This window comes from Symphodus melops (assembly GCF_947650265.1).
Source record: "Symphodus melops genome assembly, chromosome: 11".
NCBI lineage: Eukaryota > Metazoa > Chordata > Actinopteri > Labriformes > Labridae > Symphodus > Symphodus melops.
Window position 1 is genome coordinate 3,095,777 of NC_136701.1, and position 17,554 is coordinate 3,113,330.

The following is a 17,554-nucleotide window of genomic DNA, read 5'->3' on the forward strand; positions in this document are numbered from 1 at the left end:
GTTACTACAATAATGGTGTTTCATATCTGCCTCAGAGAAGACACATTAACATAACTGTCTCAATCGAGTAACAAAGGCCTTAACGCTTCAGCGTGGAGCTCACAGGAGGAGCTGCACTGGTCCACATGACCACATGACAGAAGGCGCAGCACGTCCCGGTCAGAAGTGAAGACGAGGAGCGACGTACCTCTTGTTGATGGGCTTCTCGTCCTTCTCGTAGGGTTTGACAAACCACTTCCCGATGCGAACGAAGCTGCGGTTCATGAGGCAGCGCTCCAGCAGGTTGTGGATGGCTTTGAAGAGGAGCGTGCGGCATTCGTAGGAAAGGCCGTTCTCCCACAGACCGTCATCCTCGGCTGGAGAGAAAAAAAAGAAAAGGAGAGAAATGTGAGGAGACTTTTTTTTGGGGGGGCTGGAAGACAAACTGTGCAAGGCAAACACTTCTGATATCGAGATATGAAGTTCAGAATATATGGTTGATTACTCAGCTGTTCCTTCTTTAAACGCCTACGTTCTCACAGGGGGAGAGAAGCCCTCTTCATTAATGTCTGAATCATCTAAAGAGTTTCCCATAGAGCCCCCTGCCCTGTAAACATTATCATCTGAGTCCCTGCACCTTCTTCATTTGCAGCTGTAAGTTTACAATGATTCATAAATCCAGTGGAATCAGAAGTCTGCGTCTCTTCATAAACTGCTCAGGTGATTAAAGCTCTGTGATCAGCATTCACACTCAGGGCTTCACAAGAGACGATCCAAACCTCCAACACAGTAACTACTGAAACCAGCCAGTCATATCTGGAGTGACATCTGTATGTTGTATCACTTAAAGAAAGCAAACAGGCGATGCAAATGCAGGCAGCCGCGTGCTGACCGAGACAGAGAGTTGAAGTAGAAACCTGCAGCTGTGGAGATTTCAGGTGTTTTCTGCTCCTCTGCACGTCGACTTTCCAAACGAGAGCAAACAGCTCGGCTCGTTAGCGCCCTGCTCTGCTTTTCACGAGGGTGACGTGGACCCACGCGGGCCGAGTTTTAATCTGCTGTCGAAATGAACCGACATCGGTTATGCTCACAGTTAAGCCTGCGCCGATAGATGCATCCATCGAGAGTGGAGCCGATTTTGAGCCGACCAGAGGCACACATGCGCACACACACACACACACACACACGGGTTGTTTCATGGCCTTTGCAGCGTGCTGCGAGCAGTGACACGGATGGCACACACACACAACAAGCTAACATGTGGACAGTGCAGATGTGAGGCGGGACACACAATTTCTAAATCTTGTTCGGGGTTATTATATGTGGAAGGCAGCAGGGACAGCCGTTGTTTATTGTAACATGTTTCACGTCCTGCTCGCCTTGTGTACTGCGACTGGATGACTTGAATTTCCCTCGGGATCAATAAAGCATCAATCTATCTCCTCACCTCTCTGCTGTGTGTACATGTAGTGTGTGTGTGTGTGTGTGTGTGTGTGTGTGTGTGTGTGTCTATATATTATAATATTCCCCTGATATTATTTGGTTACGGAGGAACCACTGGATGATCAAAACTCAGTGCGTGAGCCCGTTATTGAAAGTTTGATTTGTGAAGTACGATAGATTCATAATGAGCAGATACAAAGGTGATTACAAGGGTTCGAACTGTTAGAGATCACTTCTTCAACTCCTACTGATGAGACAGATTCAAAGCCTAAAGGACCAAAGAGTGTGAACGTTGTAATGTAGATAATTCAGTAAAGCCTTTTTTTCTTTACATAGACAATCATGGCACAGAACTGAAGATGAAATAAAGGGTTTGATTTAAAACTGTTCAAGTGGAGATACATTTTATTAATTATTTAAATAAAATAACTTTTTTTTGCTGACAATAATAGAGCTTTAAAGACGGAGCATCGGGGTCAGATCAGATGAAAATCCCTATCAGCCAGAAAAATGACAATCAGTGCGCCTCTAAAAACGGTAATAAAGATGAATTGTCTCCACACAGCCTGCTCCTGAAACATTTATTAACCCCTCACAGCGGGACAGGACGGGTCTCAGGGGCCGAGACACGACATTAACTAAAGACGCCTCAGAAATCCTGAGGTCTGACACTATGAACTCAGTGTTTGGTCTTTATAGTACTACGTCTGATTGGACGGACGAGTGGAGAAGAAGGGAGAGAAGAAAAAAAGAAAAAAAAGAAAAAGAGGTTGAAGCGAGTTTAAACAATTTGTGCAGCGATCATCGCCTCACCCTGACTTTGTTTGGGAATCTGACAAAGAGCGATGGCATTAATAAAGTGAAGTTTTGTGCGCGTCTGAACACTCCACCAGTGTCTCCACTGTTTTCTAAAACAGAGAGTTCAGTAAACACTGATGGGCCTGTTACAGACTGAAAACTTCTGCTCTGAGACGAGTTAGTGCTTTAAAAGGGAAACAGTGATGCCGTCAAACAGGAAGCCATTCAGGGTGGTCTTCTTCTCCTTTGCATTGTTTACACACTGATAACCACACGGCACACTTTAGCAATGAGACTGGACCGACACGCTGCCAGCACTCTCAGCCTGCACTTAGGAGTTTCACTTTCCACACCTGCAAAGATTTAGACGGTTACACGTCTGCTCACAGAGCTGGAATTATTTGGTTCATACGGCGGGCCGAAACCCGACGTCTGTCCTGTGTCAAGCTGTTGGGGATGGATAAACTCACAGTTACATCCATATCAGAGTTGCTTTCTGAATCACATTCGGCACTGGCCTGAATGCCGGTCTAATCTCATTAACAGCCACTGCTCACATCTTACAGCACTTAAGCTCCTTTCAGTCAAGTCTCCAGCAAACATCTCCCCGAGTGTGCAGTCCCTGCCTGAGCACAGACGGAATAAGTGCCGCCTGTGACCCACCCTTCATGTCAGTTTGGCGTGCAGCAGGGAGGCACGAGCCAGCCCACAAGCAACTTAATCAAAACGTATTGAATTATTTACCCAAGCGACGGCCCGCTGTGTGAAGCAGAGAGACTTAAAGTCAGCTGATTCCGAGGCTATCAAGATAAGATATTACATTGATTTCCTTTGTTTAATGTGAAGGACAACATGGGCGCCGTGCCAACCCGAAGAGCTCGTTTAAAGACCCACCGAGAGCTTTCATGCTTTTACTGCAAACGGCCGGCTTTGTTTCTTCAACACATTTAGCAATTTTATCTGCAGGAATAACGTAGAAGAAGAATGAGGATGGGTTTTAATTGAATAGGAAACGAGGTATTCCAACAAAGGCAGCAGTAGGTTCAACAAGAGAGAGGAAAAAAAAAAAACCTCCGGCTTGCTGCCAAGCCGAATAGGCTACGTGCATTCTGATTTCGGGAGCAACAGTTGCATTCATCAGGTGCGCACACATTTTCAGGATAAGATCAGGAACACAGAAAAGCAGGGCAAAGGCAGGAAGGCAGCAATTTCCTATTAAAAATTAACAGCAATTGCAGGACAAAAATACATCAACAACAGAATAAAGTCATTTAACTTTCCAGAAAATGTGGATGTGATGTATGAGGTGGAGAAGTCTTTTAAACACGTAGGAGCTGCATGAGGGGGGGCAGGCGAGGAGGCAAAAAGTCTTGAGGACAAGAAAGCTGGCCAGCTGATGAGGAGGGAAAATAAGAATTTAGGCTAAACTAAGGCTCAGAGATGAAGATGACAGAGGGGTAATGAGAGAAGCAGCACTGCTTCATATCTCTGAGAAGAGCACTAAACGTTTGCATTTGAACCTGCGATCCTACTCGAGTCCTCTGTGCACAAACGCTCTCCTGCAAAGAGAAATCTCCCGACACCTACTTTTACATCAGCCGCCTTGGCAATCCCATCTGCCTCCCTCTGCCAAGCCCACAGCTGCCCCCTACCTCCTCCTCCTCCTCCTCCCTGTCGCCTGCGCCTCCTCTGTCTCTCCCTGCAGCGCCAAGGAACTCAAAGAAAAAAAAACAGGCCCCTGGTTTACATCAAGTGTTCCTAATGACCTCCTGTTCATCATGCACAGCCTGCTACACACAAACCGCTCCAGACAGACCGAGCATTCAGAATGCAGCGTTTTGACAGTCAGTAATGCTAATCAGCAATGCAAACACCAAACATCCAGAGCAGGACCCGGGTAACACAGAACCTGGACCTTTGACATATTTCATGGAGGTTTCCTAAAGACCCCACGCTGCTGGATTTGACCTGATACAGAGGCAGTGCAGGGAGGTGCAGGTATAGAAAAACAACACCACCAAGGTCACCTTAAATAAGTGACCACATCAGTGAACAGGTTGTTTCCTCCCGCCTTCCCTCATCCTTCGGTGACATGAGCTTCAATGCCTCAGGATGTGGCTGCTATGTGTGCATTACAACAGTTCTTAAACAGCAGCTTCTTAGGATGTTCCTCTGAACGGGAAAACCGCCGAGACTTCAGAAGCTAACGGAGCGAGGGTGATCCAGAAACGCTCGACGTGTGTGGAGAGCAGGCAGGCTGCAAAATAAAACTGTCTCATCAACAGAGCAAATCTGGATTTTAACCAGGGCCTTTCATGTGATAGTCAACAGGCATGGCAGGCTGGTGGGGGCTCAAACTGTGCACATTTTGCAATGAAATTAGAAAACCTCCCTGGGGGGGGTTGTATGCATTATACCGAAATCTAAAGTGTGTCAATGAAAGTCAACAGAGGAAATAAGAAAAAGAACTTTCCATGCACAGGAGAGAAAAGAAAGAGGACGAGGAGGAAGCTCCGGGACGAAGACGTTGATCGACGCTGGTTGGTGGGAACTCCGATTCATTTTTGTCGCAGGCTGTCACAGACTCAGAAAACAGGAGGATGTTCTTCAATTATCCATCTATTCATTTGTCTATTTAATGTCCAAAACAGTGAAAGTCAAAATCATGAAGAAAAATAGAACATTTTATCGAGGTCTGCTGTGAATCAAACACACAGAGTCTTTGAGTGTCTCACGATTCTGGACTCATGATTCAAAGTCTACCTTCACATTAGACGTACTCCTGTCATCTATGAGACTGAATCATTTGTTCTTCTACTGAGTTAAAGAGCTAGCCTTAGCATTTAGCAGGGAACGACAGATTAGCCAAACATTGATATGTGGAAGTTATGAATCTATTTAAAATCTTAGATGATAAGAATTTAGATGTTTACGTAAATCGTTATTTTCCACCCCTAGATGTTAAAGTAACCCACACTGTCTCCTCTTGTTCTTTCTTCTTTCTTTCTTTCTTTCTTTCTTTCTTTCAGGTCTTACTTTACTGATGCGAGGCCGCAGGAATCGTGAGCTGGGGTCGGTGTGCAGGGCGAAAAAAAAAAAAGACGAGTGGCCTAATTCAGACAAAGATTTATGAGCTCAGCTGATGGCTGGGACACTTTCATGTCTCTGCCTCCTGTGCAGCGGGCCCAGATGAGCTGACCTTTCTAACAGATCTTAAGCGCTGCACAGCAGCTCCATTATAAACACTCGCATCTACACCGAGCGAGTGAAAACATCTTTTACCCTGAAGTGCACATCGCCTGTCCCTCAACATCCACACACAATGCATCACCAAATCCACACAAGTGTGTCCGCCGTCTAAAAGAGAAAGTTTTGGTTTTAAGTAAAGACTGAACTGAAATATTTTGGAGGCCCCCGACGCCCAGTTGCTCATCTGTGTATAAGCAATTAGAGCAGCAGTCGGTCATTAAACAGCAAGATTAATGCCTTGTGATCGACTGTGCTCAGGGGGATTCTACCAAGCCTGGCCAGAAGGTTTCCTCCTCTCCTCTACCTCCTCCTCTTCCTCCTTATCTGCAAAGAAAGAGAGAGAGGACCAGCGCTGCTCTGTAAAGTCTCCATTACTAATTAATGAATATTTCTTGAGCAGAGAGGGAAAAGAGGGATGGAGAGGGAGAAGAGAGGGAGACAGCACCCATGGGCTGGGGCTGCATGCATGGCCGAGTCCCTGTGCTGTGCCACTCAATGGAGATCCATCAGAGAGAGAGATGGAGCAGGAGGAAAGGGGGGAAAGTAAGGGGTGGTTCACAGGCAGGAGATTAGCCCTGGAAAATTGATCCCCAAGCACAAAAGTCTCCGCCCCCCCCCCCCCACACACACACACACACTTTCCTTCTAAGAGCTGCTGAGGGGTTTTGTCCATTCATCGCTCAACTTTACAACCATGTATGAAGGCGAGAAAGAGAACGCACCCCGAGTCCTGAGCCGTCCTTAAACCGCGTGCATCGCTGGTTAACTGCACGGAGAGAGACACCGATGTCCTAATCCTTTAATTGGAGCTCAATGTGTGCATGTTTCGTTTTGACAGCCTTTACAGGTGTATATCATCCAATAATATCAATTAGTAATAATTCATACATCCATTTCATTTTCATAATAATGAAAAAAGGAAGTCAACACAGCCTGCAAACCTGAAGTCTTCAACAAATTCATTCCCAGTGTTGTACGGGAATGAAAACAACAGTACCGCTTTCAAGGCGTGTCAGACTGTCTCACAGTTATTTACACCGAGTCAATTAATCAGTTTAAGTGAGAGCCGGGACTTCCTAAGTCTGTCTCCTCTAAATGTGCTGGACCTTCTTTGTCCATGGTTACAGCTGAAGCGTGGACATTCAGACATTGGAAAGATCCACCTTTGACTTTCACAGGCTGTCAAAGTCAGTAACATTTGGGATTTCTTAAGAGTGAGAGGCACGTCTCCTTTCTGAATCCTTGCCTTGGGGCGTCCACTGGGCTGCGGTGCATACAATGGGCCTGACATCATCGCAGAACTAAATCTGTGCATCACATTCATTTCTCGGAGTGTTGTTGCTCCTGTCACCGAGAGAGAGAGAGAGAGAGAGAGAGAGAGCGAGCGGATATGCCGTTATAATCTTTACAAAAGGATTGCAAGAGCACAGTCAGACAACCATTTAACGGATGTCTCCAGATTCTGCTGCATGAATGCGTCTGGGTGATACACCAATAAGCTCCCACATTTTCATCTTGTTCAACTTTGTTAAGTCATCAAGATTAACACTTCAAATCCAAAGCAATGCAGACAAGTGGCAAAAGGCAGAGTGGGGCTGATGGACTTTTGGCTGATAGAGGAGAGCAGCAGGAAATGAGAGAATGAGACGCTGCATGGGGGGAAACACCAAGCAAACAAACGTTAATACATTCACCGCTGCCTACTCCGAACTGGACTGGATCTCAAGTGAACCATCAGTTCAACCAAGAAGTTGCTGCTTGAACGAGCTCTGTATAAAGCACCTTACACCACTCGGCTCAGTCTATTTGATGGTCGATATGGATTTGGATGCAAGGCGTCGCGCTCCCCTCGCAGCACTTTCATCTGCAGACGAGTTCATCTCGATGCATGAACCGTTTCCTCTATCAGATATGACCCCCCCCCCCCCCCTTCAGAAAAAGACCAGACCATCAGCAGACTCAGTTTGGAATCATTTTAAAAATAACCAACAGCAGATCAGTTCTTTATGTTGGGTAATATATGGACAACAGCTAGCCAAGCTTCTTAAAACAGATTCATCTCACACTGATGTTTTGGGGCATCAAACCTGTATAAATGTCTTGTCAACTCACATTTGTATTCTGCAGGTCGTTCTCCAACCAGAAGTCTCTCGGGCGTCTATGAGGGCAGTTCAATAATTTGGAAGGTTTTTTTTTTTACGGTGTTCTCAGAAGACAAAAATAAATAAAAAGAGATTCTGACCTGCCCGCACAGACTACTGAAATATGCCCTTTGGAAGTGGATACTCTGCCCTGAGGTGCCAAGCAAGCTTGTTTTTACTTCACGCTTTATTCATATAGGCACAGAGGAGAGTGGTCCAAACAGAACAAAAGAAATGCCGGGATGTCTGCAGAGCGAGCAAAGCTACGAGACTAAACTGAAAAACAACTCGGGTGGAAGTTCAAATCAGGAGCTCACATGTGCGTCTGAATCGAGCTCATCATCCTTCAATCTTTGTTCATCATCAACTGCTGGGGGAGGAAGCTCTTTCAAATACAATCCTATTTTTCCCCAACAATTCTATTTCTCTGTGGACTGACTCAACTCAGAGGAGGAAACGTACCCCTGAGCTCCAGAGACCTCGATGGAGATGGACCGCTGATGACCTGCTCTGCACTGGAGACGACCGCGTGTTCTGTTCAACCTTCAAAAATAAATGGCGGAATACAAGCACTGAGAGTTCATCAGCCTGTGTCTTTTTCTTTTTGCCTCTCCTGTGCTCCATTTTTTTTTGGTTTGGTATGACAAGTGGGCAGCAACATCACCAACGAAAGATTACAACTGAAGCTGTATATAACCTTCATGAATTTGTTGATGCTTACGTTGCACCTTGCGAGGACTAAGTGGGAGTTGTGCACGACGTACGTGGATTACAGATGCGAAAATCAGGGCCGAGTCCAAAACATTTCTTTGTTTCACCGACTCCTTTTCGGCTTCAGACTCCCACATGACTTCCTCTGCACAATCAAAAACTCTTCTCTGAATCCGTAGTTAGGTGTACTCCATGTCAGCATTCAACTGGATTGGCACAACAAATAAACATCGGTTCACGTCACATTATTGGATGTCTGTCAACAGAGCCGAGGTCGGTCTATAACGATGTTGAACCGATGCAGTGTGCCTCCCTGATGTTTAACAGGGGTGGAAATGTATGGAGGTCGAGCTTGTGGGTTTGTTGTATTTGTAAAATGTGACCTCGGAGCAGGAGCATAGCGGTCTCTGAGGTTGTTCACAGGATAAAGTAGAAATAAAGGAAAGTGGCCTTCGTCACTGGTGTGCTGCAGTTTAGTTCCATTTGGCGGTCTTGACTTGCCCACTGAGATCGAGTGTGTCTCGGTTGTTGGTTTATCTTTCAGTGAATGTGGAACTGAACTACCGTATTTTCCGCACTATAGGGCGCACTTAAAAGTCTTTAATTTTCTCAAAAAACGAAAGTGCGCCTTCTAATCCGGAGCGCCTTTTACATGGATTACGGTAATTCGTAAGGAGCGTCGCGGAGTAATACACACGTGCTTCACCATAACATTGCAGTCATGGCACCTTTCAAGAGACACGCTGACGACGCGGACTTCAAACTCAAAGCTATCAGTCACGACATCAGACGTTTTTTAACAGAACAAAGCTGGGAGTCAATGTGAATACGGTACGCTCATTAACATTTGAACAATGTTTTTTGTGAATGTGATTAATAAAGTTTGACTGACTGATTTATCCGACTGTTTTGTTTTGCTTAATGCGCCTTATAGTCCGGTGCTCTTTATATATGAAAGAAGTTTGAAAATAGACCATTCACTGACACTGCGCCTTATAATCCAGTGCGCCCTATAGTGGGGGAAATACGGTACAGTCAGGCTGCACGGTGAAATCAAAAATATTTCCCCTCTCCTTCTAATGAAGCAAAAGCAGAAGCACTTTCTGTTCCCAACGCTGCACAAACAGTTTCCAGGGAACCGTTGAAATTCAGCTCGACTGATTGACACCCAGGATTGAGTTTCAGCACTAGAACAAGAACAGAAGTCGATGGTCAGAGAGAATTAAAATTATCAAGACAAATGGATGACCTTTAGAAGCGTGCAGGAGGTCAAACTTAAGGCTCGTCGGTACTGAGGAGGGAGCTCGGGACGAGGATCCCGTAAGATGGATGTAATGAGATTTAACATGTTCATTAAATCAGACCTTTGCTAGAATCTTTGAAAAGTAAAGAATGGCTATGTTGTGCAGGGTCGGAAACCCCAATGGGACACAGTCGTACATAGGAAGGGCGCTATGGATGATGGGAAAAGGGACCAGGACAAGCTAGACCTTTGCAGAAATGTACCACAGAGCAATTAACCCTCACATCCAGACGGACGTACTTCCTTCATTTCAATGCGAAAATAAGATCGGTGCGTCTTGGAGGGGGAGGAAAAGGCGCCAATTTATCTTGGCTCCTCACAAGCTTTCAAGGCAGGAGGACGATGAAGAGAGCAATGTATTAGCATAAGAATACATGCCTGTACGCAACCGCAGGGAGGAGGAAATAAGGGGAGGGGGTGAACTCAGTCATGGCATTTACTTGTTGGGAATAATTTCTATGCATGGCCGAGGGAAGATTAGAATGAGTTTACTCGTTGTGTTAGCAGGAGCAAGGCAAGTTGTCCGACAGCGGAGAGAAAGGGCTTGGTGGTTAGTCTAACATTCCTTCAATGGTGATTAAGTGTCAGGCGTTAAAAGATCCCTCAAGTTTTCCGCCCTTCACTACTCTCATCTCTCCAGCTCACCACTTCTACCCTCATCTCCTCGGAGGGAAGGGATTACTGGCACACGGGTATACAGAAATGGCACTTGCTCAAAATTAAAAGACTTTCACAGGCCGCTAATCTAATGAGGGTGGAAGGAGGGCGGTGAGGGAATGAGCCAGTGCCATTTCAGCCTGCCGAAATGAAAAGGGAAAAGAGAGGATTTTCATGTTTACCGCCAACATCGCACTAAAGACTAAAGAGAGGCTGCGAATACAAAAAAGAAAGCTTTTTAAATTTCCCAAGACAGGCTAGGACCAAAGTCAAAAGGAATCCATCGAACTAGTGGACCAAAAAGAAACAGAGTGTGGCGGTTAAAAGGCGACAACAGTTGTGACCTTCCAGCTGAGTGCACAGGTTGGGTCAGTCCTGCTGGGGTCTGCCCGGCCATGCTAGCATGGTATTTGTCGATTCTCACCTCCTCAGGCTCAACACCCGGGAGAGTCCACAAACGCAACAGACTGTCAATCATCGTCCAGCTTCTTGGACTGCACACGCAAACACCGAAAGAGCACTGAACTTCCATACTGGTGCTCCGAACAAAGACAATCTCAATCTTCCTATTACATCAGCTTCCACATTTAAAAAAAAAAAATGTTTTTATTATTATTATAAAGAAACGCTGCACGGATCTTTGACTCTTGGGGAAAGACTGATAAATCAAGTGCACACTAAGGGACCGATCACGCTGGTGTTCCCTGTGAGGTGTCGCTATATAATAGAGTCAGACTCCCTGACAGGGGAAGGACTGCCAGTAGGCGTTATGCTGTTTTTCAATACATGGCTAACAGAGCCTTCATTTTCAGAAAGACATTCATCATGTTGCACTCGGCTGCTCCCATTAAAAGGAGCCGATATGGATGTGTAGAGAATGGAGTTGAAAAGGGTGCAAAGTTAAGGTTTGGGAATTTTGGGAAACTTTCCCTGGGAATTTAAAAACATTTCAGGGTATTAAGCTGTATCATATCCAAGCATAGATATAAACATTTTGATTTTTTCGAAGCAGACCTCCATGCAAAATAATGCAAAAAACATTTCAACAGATTCGTCACATTTTTTAAATATATTACCCCATATTATCATCAAACGTTGCATGAAATCTGGTTGTTTTAATCAAAATTACACTAAAAGCGCACGTGTGCTTCATGTGTTTTAGAAATCAGGGAGCCGGATCATCTCAGCTAGAAGAGCAGGTGTTTTAAATACAGAGGCTACAGTCAGGTTTCACTCTCTGCCTTGCTCATGTGATGCATTTCTGTCCTACCCTCTCCTCATTTCCTGTGTCTCTTCAGCTGTCCTCTCAATAAAGGCAAAATTCATCTTTAAAAAAAAAAAAATTCATCATGATATTTGTCAAGCAGAGCACGCTCCCCTTAAATAGACTCTGCACTGTCTGCAGCACATCACAGCTGAGCAGCTGTCAACACTAAAAACTCACGAGAAAAATGTCACCATAATGTCACAAATTATTTTATTCTGTTATTTGTTTACATGAGCAGCATTCGACAAACTGCTGCAGAGTTGTGACGAATCAGCGTAGTGATACGAGTGCTGTCAGGCTCTCGTGTTTCCAGGAATGTGTTTAACACCCCAGCAGAAGGAAAGGCGTTCATCGCTGTTCAGTTAGCTGCACAGTAAGGTGAGCAGACAGTCGCAGTATGAAGGGGGGAGGCACAACAGTTTAAATGTAGGGTTAAAGGCCTCTGCTCGCTCCTGCAAGATATTCATAGTGTGGCACTCGGCTGCTTCCACAAAAAGAGGCAGATATAGATGTGTTAAGAATGACAAACAGGTCGAGGAGTGAAGTATAGACTATCCTGGTTGCTTCATACCTTAAGGGGCTCTGGGAGGAGACAGCAGCATCTCTTCCCCAGTGGTACAAGCAGGTTCAAACACACAGGTAAATCCATGTAGACAAAAGAACAGAAATTCCAGCATCCATGTCTCAGCTGTGTTATAGAGTCTAAGGACACACCATGCTGAACACGGCGATCAGCAGCTGCAGAATGTAGGCTGGGGGAGGAGGAGGAGGAGGAAGAAAAGAAGCCCTCCGGCTGACTTAAGATCCATCTAGAGAGGCTGCTCTGCTTTATTTCACCAGCAGAGTCACACAGCCACTACAGGAGGGGGAAAGGCTCAACAAGGAGGAGGAGGAGGAGGAGGAGGAGGAAGAAGTCTTCCACTGGAGGGAGGGAGCAGCAGCCTCCAAAACAGGAAACACGGATTACACCGCCCATCTGGGAAACATTCACACCGAGACAAAGTTCAGTCAAGGTGCAAAAACCTTTGAGGAGCATGGGGAGCAGGGAATGTGAAAGGTCTCATCAGGTGCTCAGGGTGTCCACGTCAAGGCCATTCTCGAGAGGAAGAAAAGCTCTGTGGGGGCTGCGTTTCATCAAAGATTCAAAGCTGAGACAGGCAAACGTGATTTTATCCCTTTTTAAAATACCTGGAAGGAAGGATGCCGCACAGATCTGCTCGTCGATATTCTATTATGTAATTTCTATCTCCTGAAACACAAAACACATTACGTTTAATCCCCCTAAAGCCAGTGTAAGAAAACAGCACTTACCCTAACAATTTCCAAATATAGATTCTCTATACCACCCCAGCTCTACTTGAAATGTAGCACACTCCATTAGAGGGCCTGAGCCAGACGCTGCAGGTAATTACCAGGACCCGTTAGGCCTGAATGAGCTGCCCACTGTAGCCTTCGGCTCCCATTTTTGAGGCACAATGTGCCATAATGAAGGAGGGTCACGGGCTGGCTGTGCTCGGCTCGGGCTCCAAAGTTCAATCTACGTGGCAGAGAGCATGAATAAAGATGGCCTTTTCCATCTTCCCTCCACCTCCAGTGTTACTGTCAGTGAAGAGGGGGAAGGCAGAAAGCGGGGGGGGGGGGGGGGTTGGATGCATTTGCCTCGTTTCTGCATGGCTGCTCCTGCACGCTGTGTTTCTCACTCATGTTGTGACCTGACCCTGCTCGGTTTCCTTCTTCCTTTCTCTTGCTCATCCTCGACATGTGACTTCAGATCGACTTGCTCAACCAGATTTTTTGGTTAAGAGATGTGTTACAAATCAAACTCCTCTCTCTGACACACACGCCATAATTAGGCAGAGTGATGCCAAGAGTCTCCAGGGAGAGGGAGTCGCCCTGCAGGTGTTGGCACTACCAGCCTGACGAGCCCGGCTTATCAGTCGGGGGGGGGTAAGAAGGGGCATTAGGGAGGTATCAGATCACACAGATTTTAACACCTCCCTCAGGCTCTCACTTACTGTTTCTGCCTCCTGTTCCTACCTGACAATCACACGATGAAATCCGTATCATTTTTCATCGTACAGCCAATAACGTATCATGACAGGGTGATCGATGTTCAAGTGCTGCTTTTACAAAAGCTGTGAGCCGGCTACACTTCCAGCTATCTCTTACAGCAATCACTCTCTGCGAGGTGTAACCTTGAATGAATCCAACAAAAGGTGCATGGGGAGGGAGTTTGCTGAGTTTCATTTTCACACGTAATATTTGTCTAAGAAATGCAGAGAAATAAAACAGCAGTCCACCTTATGTCTCAGTATAATCATCTAATGCAGGGACCTCAAACTGTTTTAGACCATGGACCCCGTTCATGACAAATTTGTCCAAGGACATTATTTTAACATTGATAAACATCATTTGCAATGATAGAATTAGGCAACATTTGTATTGTCCTAGTAATTATTTTTATAAACTTTGAGAAAATGTTGGCTTGTGTTTTTATTTTTTTTTATTTATTGTTGTCCACTGTAAGTTAAAGATTTCTCGATTATGTCAGAGTTGATCTATTAGCGGAAAACTAAAGAGGACGAGAGTATTGGACAAAATAGCCAGATAGATTTTAAAGGTTCCAGTTTGTAGATGTTGTGCATTATCAATGACACGGCACACTTTCTGCAGACCCACTCTGAGAACCACTGATCTAAAGTACTTCATCAACATGAAGGACTGACTGTGAGCTAAACCCTCATGCAGAGACAGTTCATCTGTGAAGCCCAGTTCAGACCAAACATTTATCAACATTGCATAAAAAAGCAGCTTCAGCTCCGTCGTCACACTGATGATCTGCTTTGATTTTGTAAAGACACTTGATTTGATTCATGTCAGTCGGCTGTAATGCACCGATGAGGGTTCACTTTACGCTGCCTCTCTAACCTCTTAGAGGTGCATGTGTGGTCAAACAGACACCCGGACCTGCAGTGTTCTGCTGTACTCTTAATCCACCGCAGAGACAGAAAGCTGGCCCCGTCTCGTCTGCACACATTTGTGTAAACTTGCAGCTTTGAGAGCGGTATAAACCAGCACACTGCAAGCAGCTGCAAGTTTCAAATCGGCTTCTCCACAGCGCTGGTCTTAACTGGCCTTAAGATTCACCTCTATTTCAGAGGGCACTCCCCACTCCACTGGACTCCATCAGCCAATCAATACCAGCATTCGGCTTGGTTTTTCCGGCGCTGAGCCTGATCTCTGACCTCCATATAAAGAGTGAGCAGCATAAAGAGGCTGTACCCTCACAGCCTAACAACATGTGCATGATCTCCTTTAAGCAGAATGCTCTCGTGACTTGTCCCAGGGTCCCTACCTGCAAGCTCATGGTGGATGAGATCTGCGAAGTTTGGGTCGTCCCCCCACCAGAACAGCCAAAGCTCCCTCCGGCCGGGTCGCTGGCTGCGCCGCCATACGCTGAGCACGTCGGCCTTCAGGCAGCGGCTGAAGCTGCACAGGATGGGGTCCTCTTCTGTGACGGGGAAGAGGATGGGTGCAGAGGTGGGACCCTGCCACACAAACCTCTTCCATTTGATCCCTGTCAAGTCAGCCTGCAAGAGAAGAGAGGGAGGAGGGGGGGGAGAGAGACTGTCAGTGTGCAAAGTCGCTGCTTCAGGATCCACTCAGCACCTTGGAGTTAACGTGTGCTGAGCTGGGTGTAAAGAGGAGGGATTAATCCTCTTTTATGGGGCAGTTCACCCACCGAGTACCACAAGACACGAGACTGACAAAAACTGACGGAACATGGGGGGAAAAAAACAGACTGAAAGATGAAAAGATGTGTGGTAGATGGCATGAAAAACAGAGCAACACCGTGTGTCCATTCAAAAGACAAAGTGGTGTTTGTTTGAACTGTGTGCTTGTGTTGGGCTCCGGGTTCTATCAATATCAGAATGAACAACATGTTCGAAACACAAGGAAGGAAAATAAAGAACGCTGGTAAATGTGGTCTCACCACCTTAATCCTCATTATCGGCGTGTACCGGGGGCCGCCTTGCCTTCTATAAACACTGTCTGGCTTTTATAGAGAGAACAAAACAGACAGGAAAAAGCCTCATAGGCAGTAAATCACTAGCGGGGTTATTAAGTGTTAACGCAGGAACATTACGCTCCACTGCTAGCTAGCACTGCTGCTTATCACCCCGGTGCTGACAGACTACGCATGTCTACCTAAACACATGCACAAAGACACACTAACTACCACACACACACACACACACACACACAACGCCTCAGGCATACAGCCCCATTTCCACTGGCAATCTAGGTCCTCTATCTATCCTTGTAGACATTTCAAGTAATCTGTGCACATGAACTGTTCATTTCCATGCCGTTTAGTCTTATTCCGTTCAGGCCCAGCTGGCATGCTGTCCCTCTGTATATTCAACCAATTAATCCATTACAATTCAGGGGATATCTTAAGTCTCGAGCAGAGGCGCTGAGCCTGAACAAGTGATTACCCGTGGCTGTGGCGGAGCGGTGGTCTTTCGCCTGGCTTGGGATAAGCCGGGAGATTTGCGGTGTTAGTTGTGATGGGTGTGTGTGTGTGTGTGTGGGGGGGGGGGGGGGGGGGGGGGATGTTGGGGAATGTCAAAACAGAGCATTGTGTGGCGGCAGCTGGAGCAGAGCTGGATCACAACAACATGTCAGGAAACTGTGAGGTGAGGAGCTCACAGGTGGAGGAGTCATTCACACAGGTGAAGCTGGAAACACCGTCGGACTTCATTTAAAGACAGAGTCCATTCAGAGAACACTTTAATGTGCGAGTCTCATTTTATTACTGAAAATATTTTAACCCCTCCCCAACATGCTGAAATATTTAACTACTTCACATATTGACCGACAGCTCGTTCCTGAAGACAAAGACAATCCTGATCCTGCCATAACAAACTGAATCCTGACACGTTGTTCCCACATCTCGCACCACTCCCACCGACAGCAGGCAAGCTAAAGCTACCAGACACCAGGCTCAAACCTTTAGAAGACGACTTTCACAAAGCAAAGACGACAGTCTCATGCAGCTGCTTTGACTTTTTTTTTTTTCAACTCCAGTTGGACACTTTCAAAATGCTAACATGCTAACTCTTGGTTCATGTGCACATAGTACACCAGCTTACAGCGAGCTTGAGCGCAGGACTGGGAGAAATGGCTTCAAATATCTAATATCTTTTAATCAGGGTTTTGTGGCACTGTGTTATCTGACTTGTTGTTTTACTGAAAGGTGCTACACAAGCCCACCACTGGACTGCACGCTTCTCTCTGCAGCATGAGACGTGCTGATTCTTTAAGAGGCCAAAGACAGAAAAAGGCCCAGTCCACAGGGATTATTTACTTTAGTTTCAAACTGCACGAGTGAACGACTTGCAGATGACCACGAAGGCGAAGGATGCGTAAGGGCTCGTGAATCGTAATCTAATCGTCTTTCTCAAACATGCTTAACCACTCTTCTGAATGTATTGATCAAAATCTATCTCTATTTCCCTACAAGAATGTGATTCCATTATTAAGTGGTAAGCACGAGACAGCGGAGTCTGCAGCAGTTAGAGAGGCTGCTCCTTCCTGTCGGCGTGTGACAAACACCACGTTCCACCTGCACCTCGCCAGGAAACAGCTGTGCGCACAAAGCAAAGGGAGGGAGGGGACAACGGTTAGCTGTGAAACCAGATCATAGGCGGTACAGCCCGGCAATTAGCAAGTGAACATGCACCCGCCCCCCCCCCCCCCCCTCGCATCAGCTCACTGACCAGGGCCCGTCCCCTGTGGTATTGTGTGTTTTACTGTATAAAAGGTTTTGTTCATAAGTGCCTGGCAGATTTTATTATGGGCCTCTCCTCCTCATAGATATTGGTTTCACACTTACAGATGATTATGAGCTGCACGCACACTTCCAGGAATCGAGCTGGTGACAGACTGGCTGTCATTAAATAAATCGGACTTTCAGGAACTCTTTCCCTTTGTGTTTCATGT

At 46.1% G+C, this 17,554-nt stretch overlaps 1 protein-coding gene across 1 annotated transcript in view; it reads right to left on the minus strand.

Moving 5' to 3' along the window:
• The window catches only part of med13a (mediator complex subunit 13a), an 84,626-nt gene that overhangs the window by 58,671 nt on the left and 8,401 nt on the right, over positions 1 to 17,554 (minus strand). Inside the window, exons 2-3 of the mRNA XM_079356324.1 lie at positions 14,904 to 15,138; positions 188 to 356 (exon numbers count right to left, since the gene is read on the minus strand). Coding sequence (XP_079212450.1) covers positions 188 to 356; positions 14,904 to 15,138 — 404 coding nt within the window. The remainder of the gene's footprint in view (positions 1 to 187; positions 357 to 14,903; positions 15,139 to 17,554) is intronic.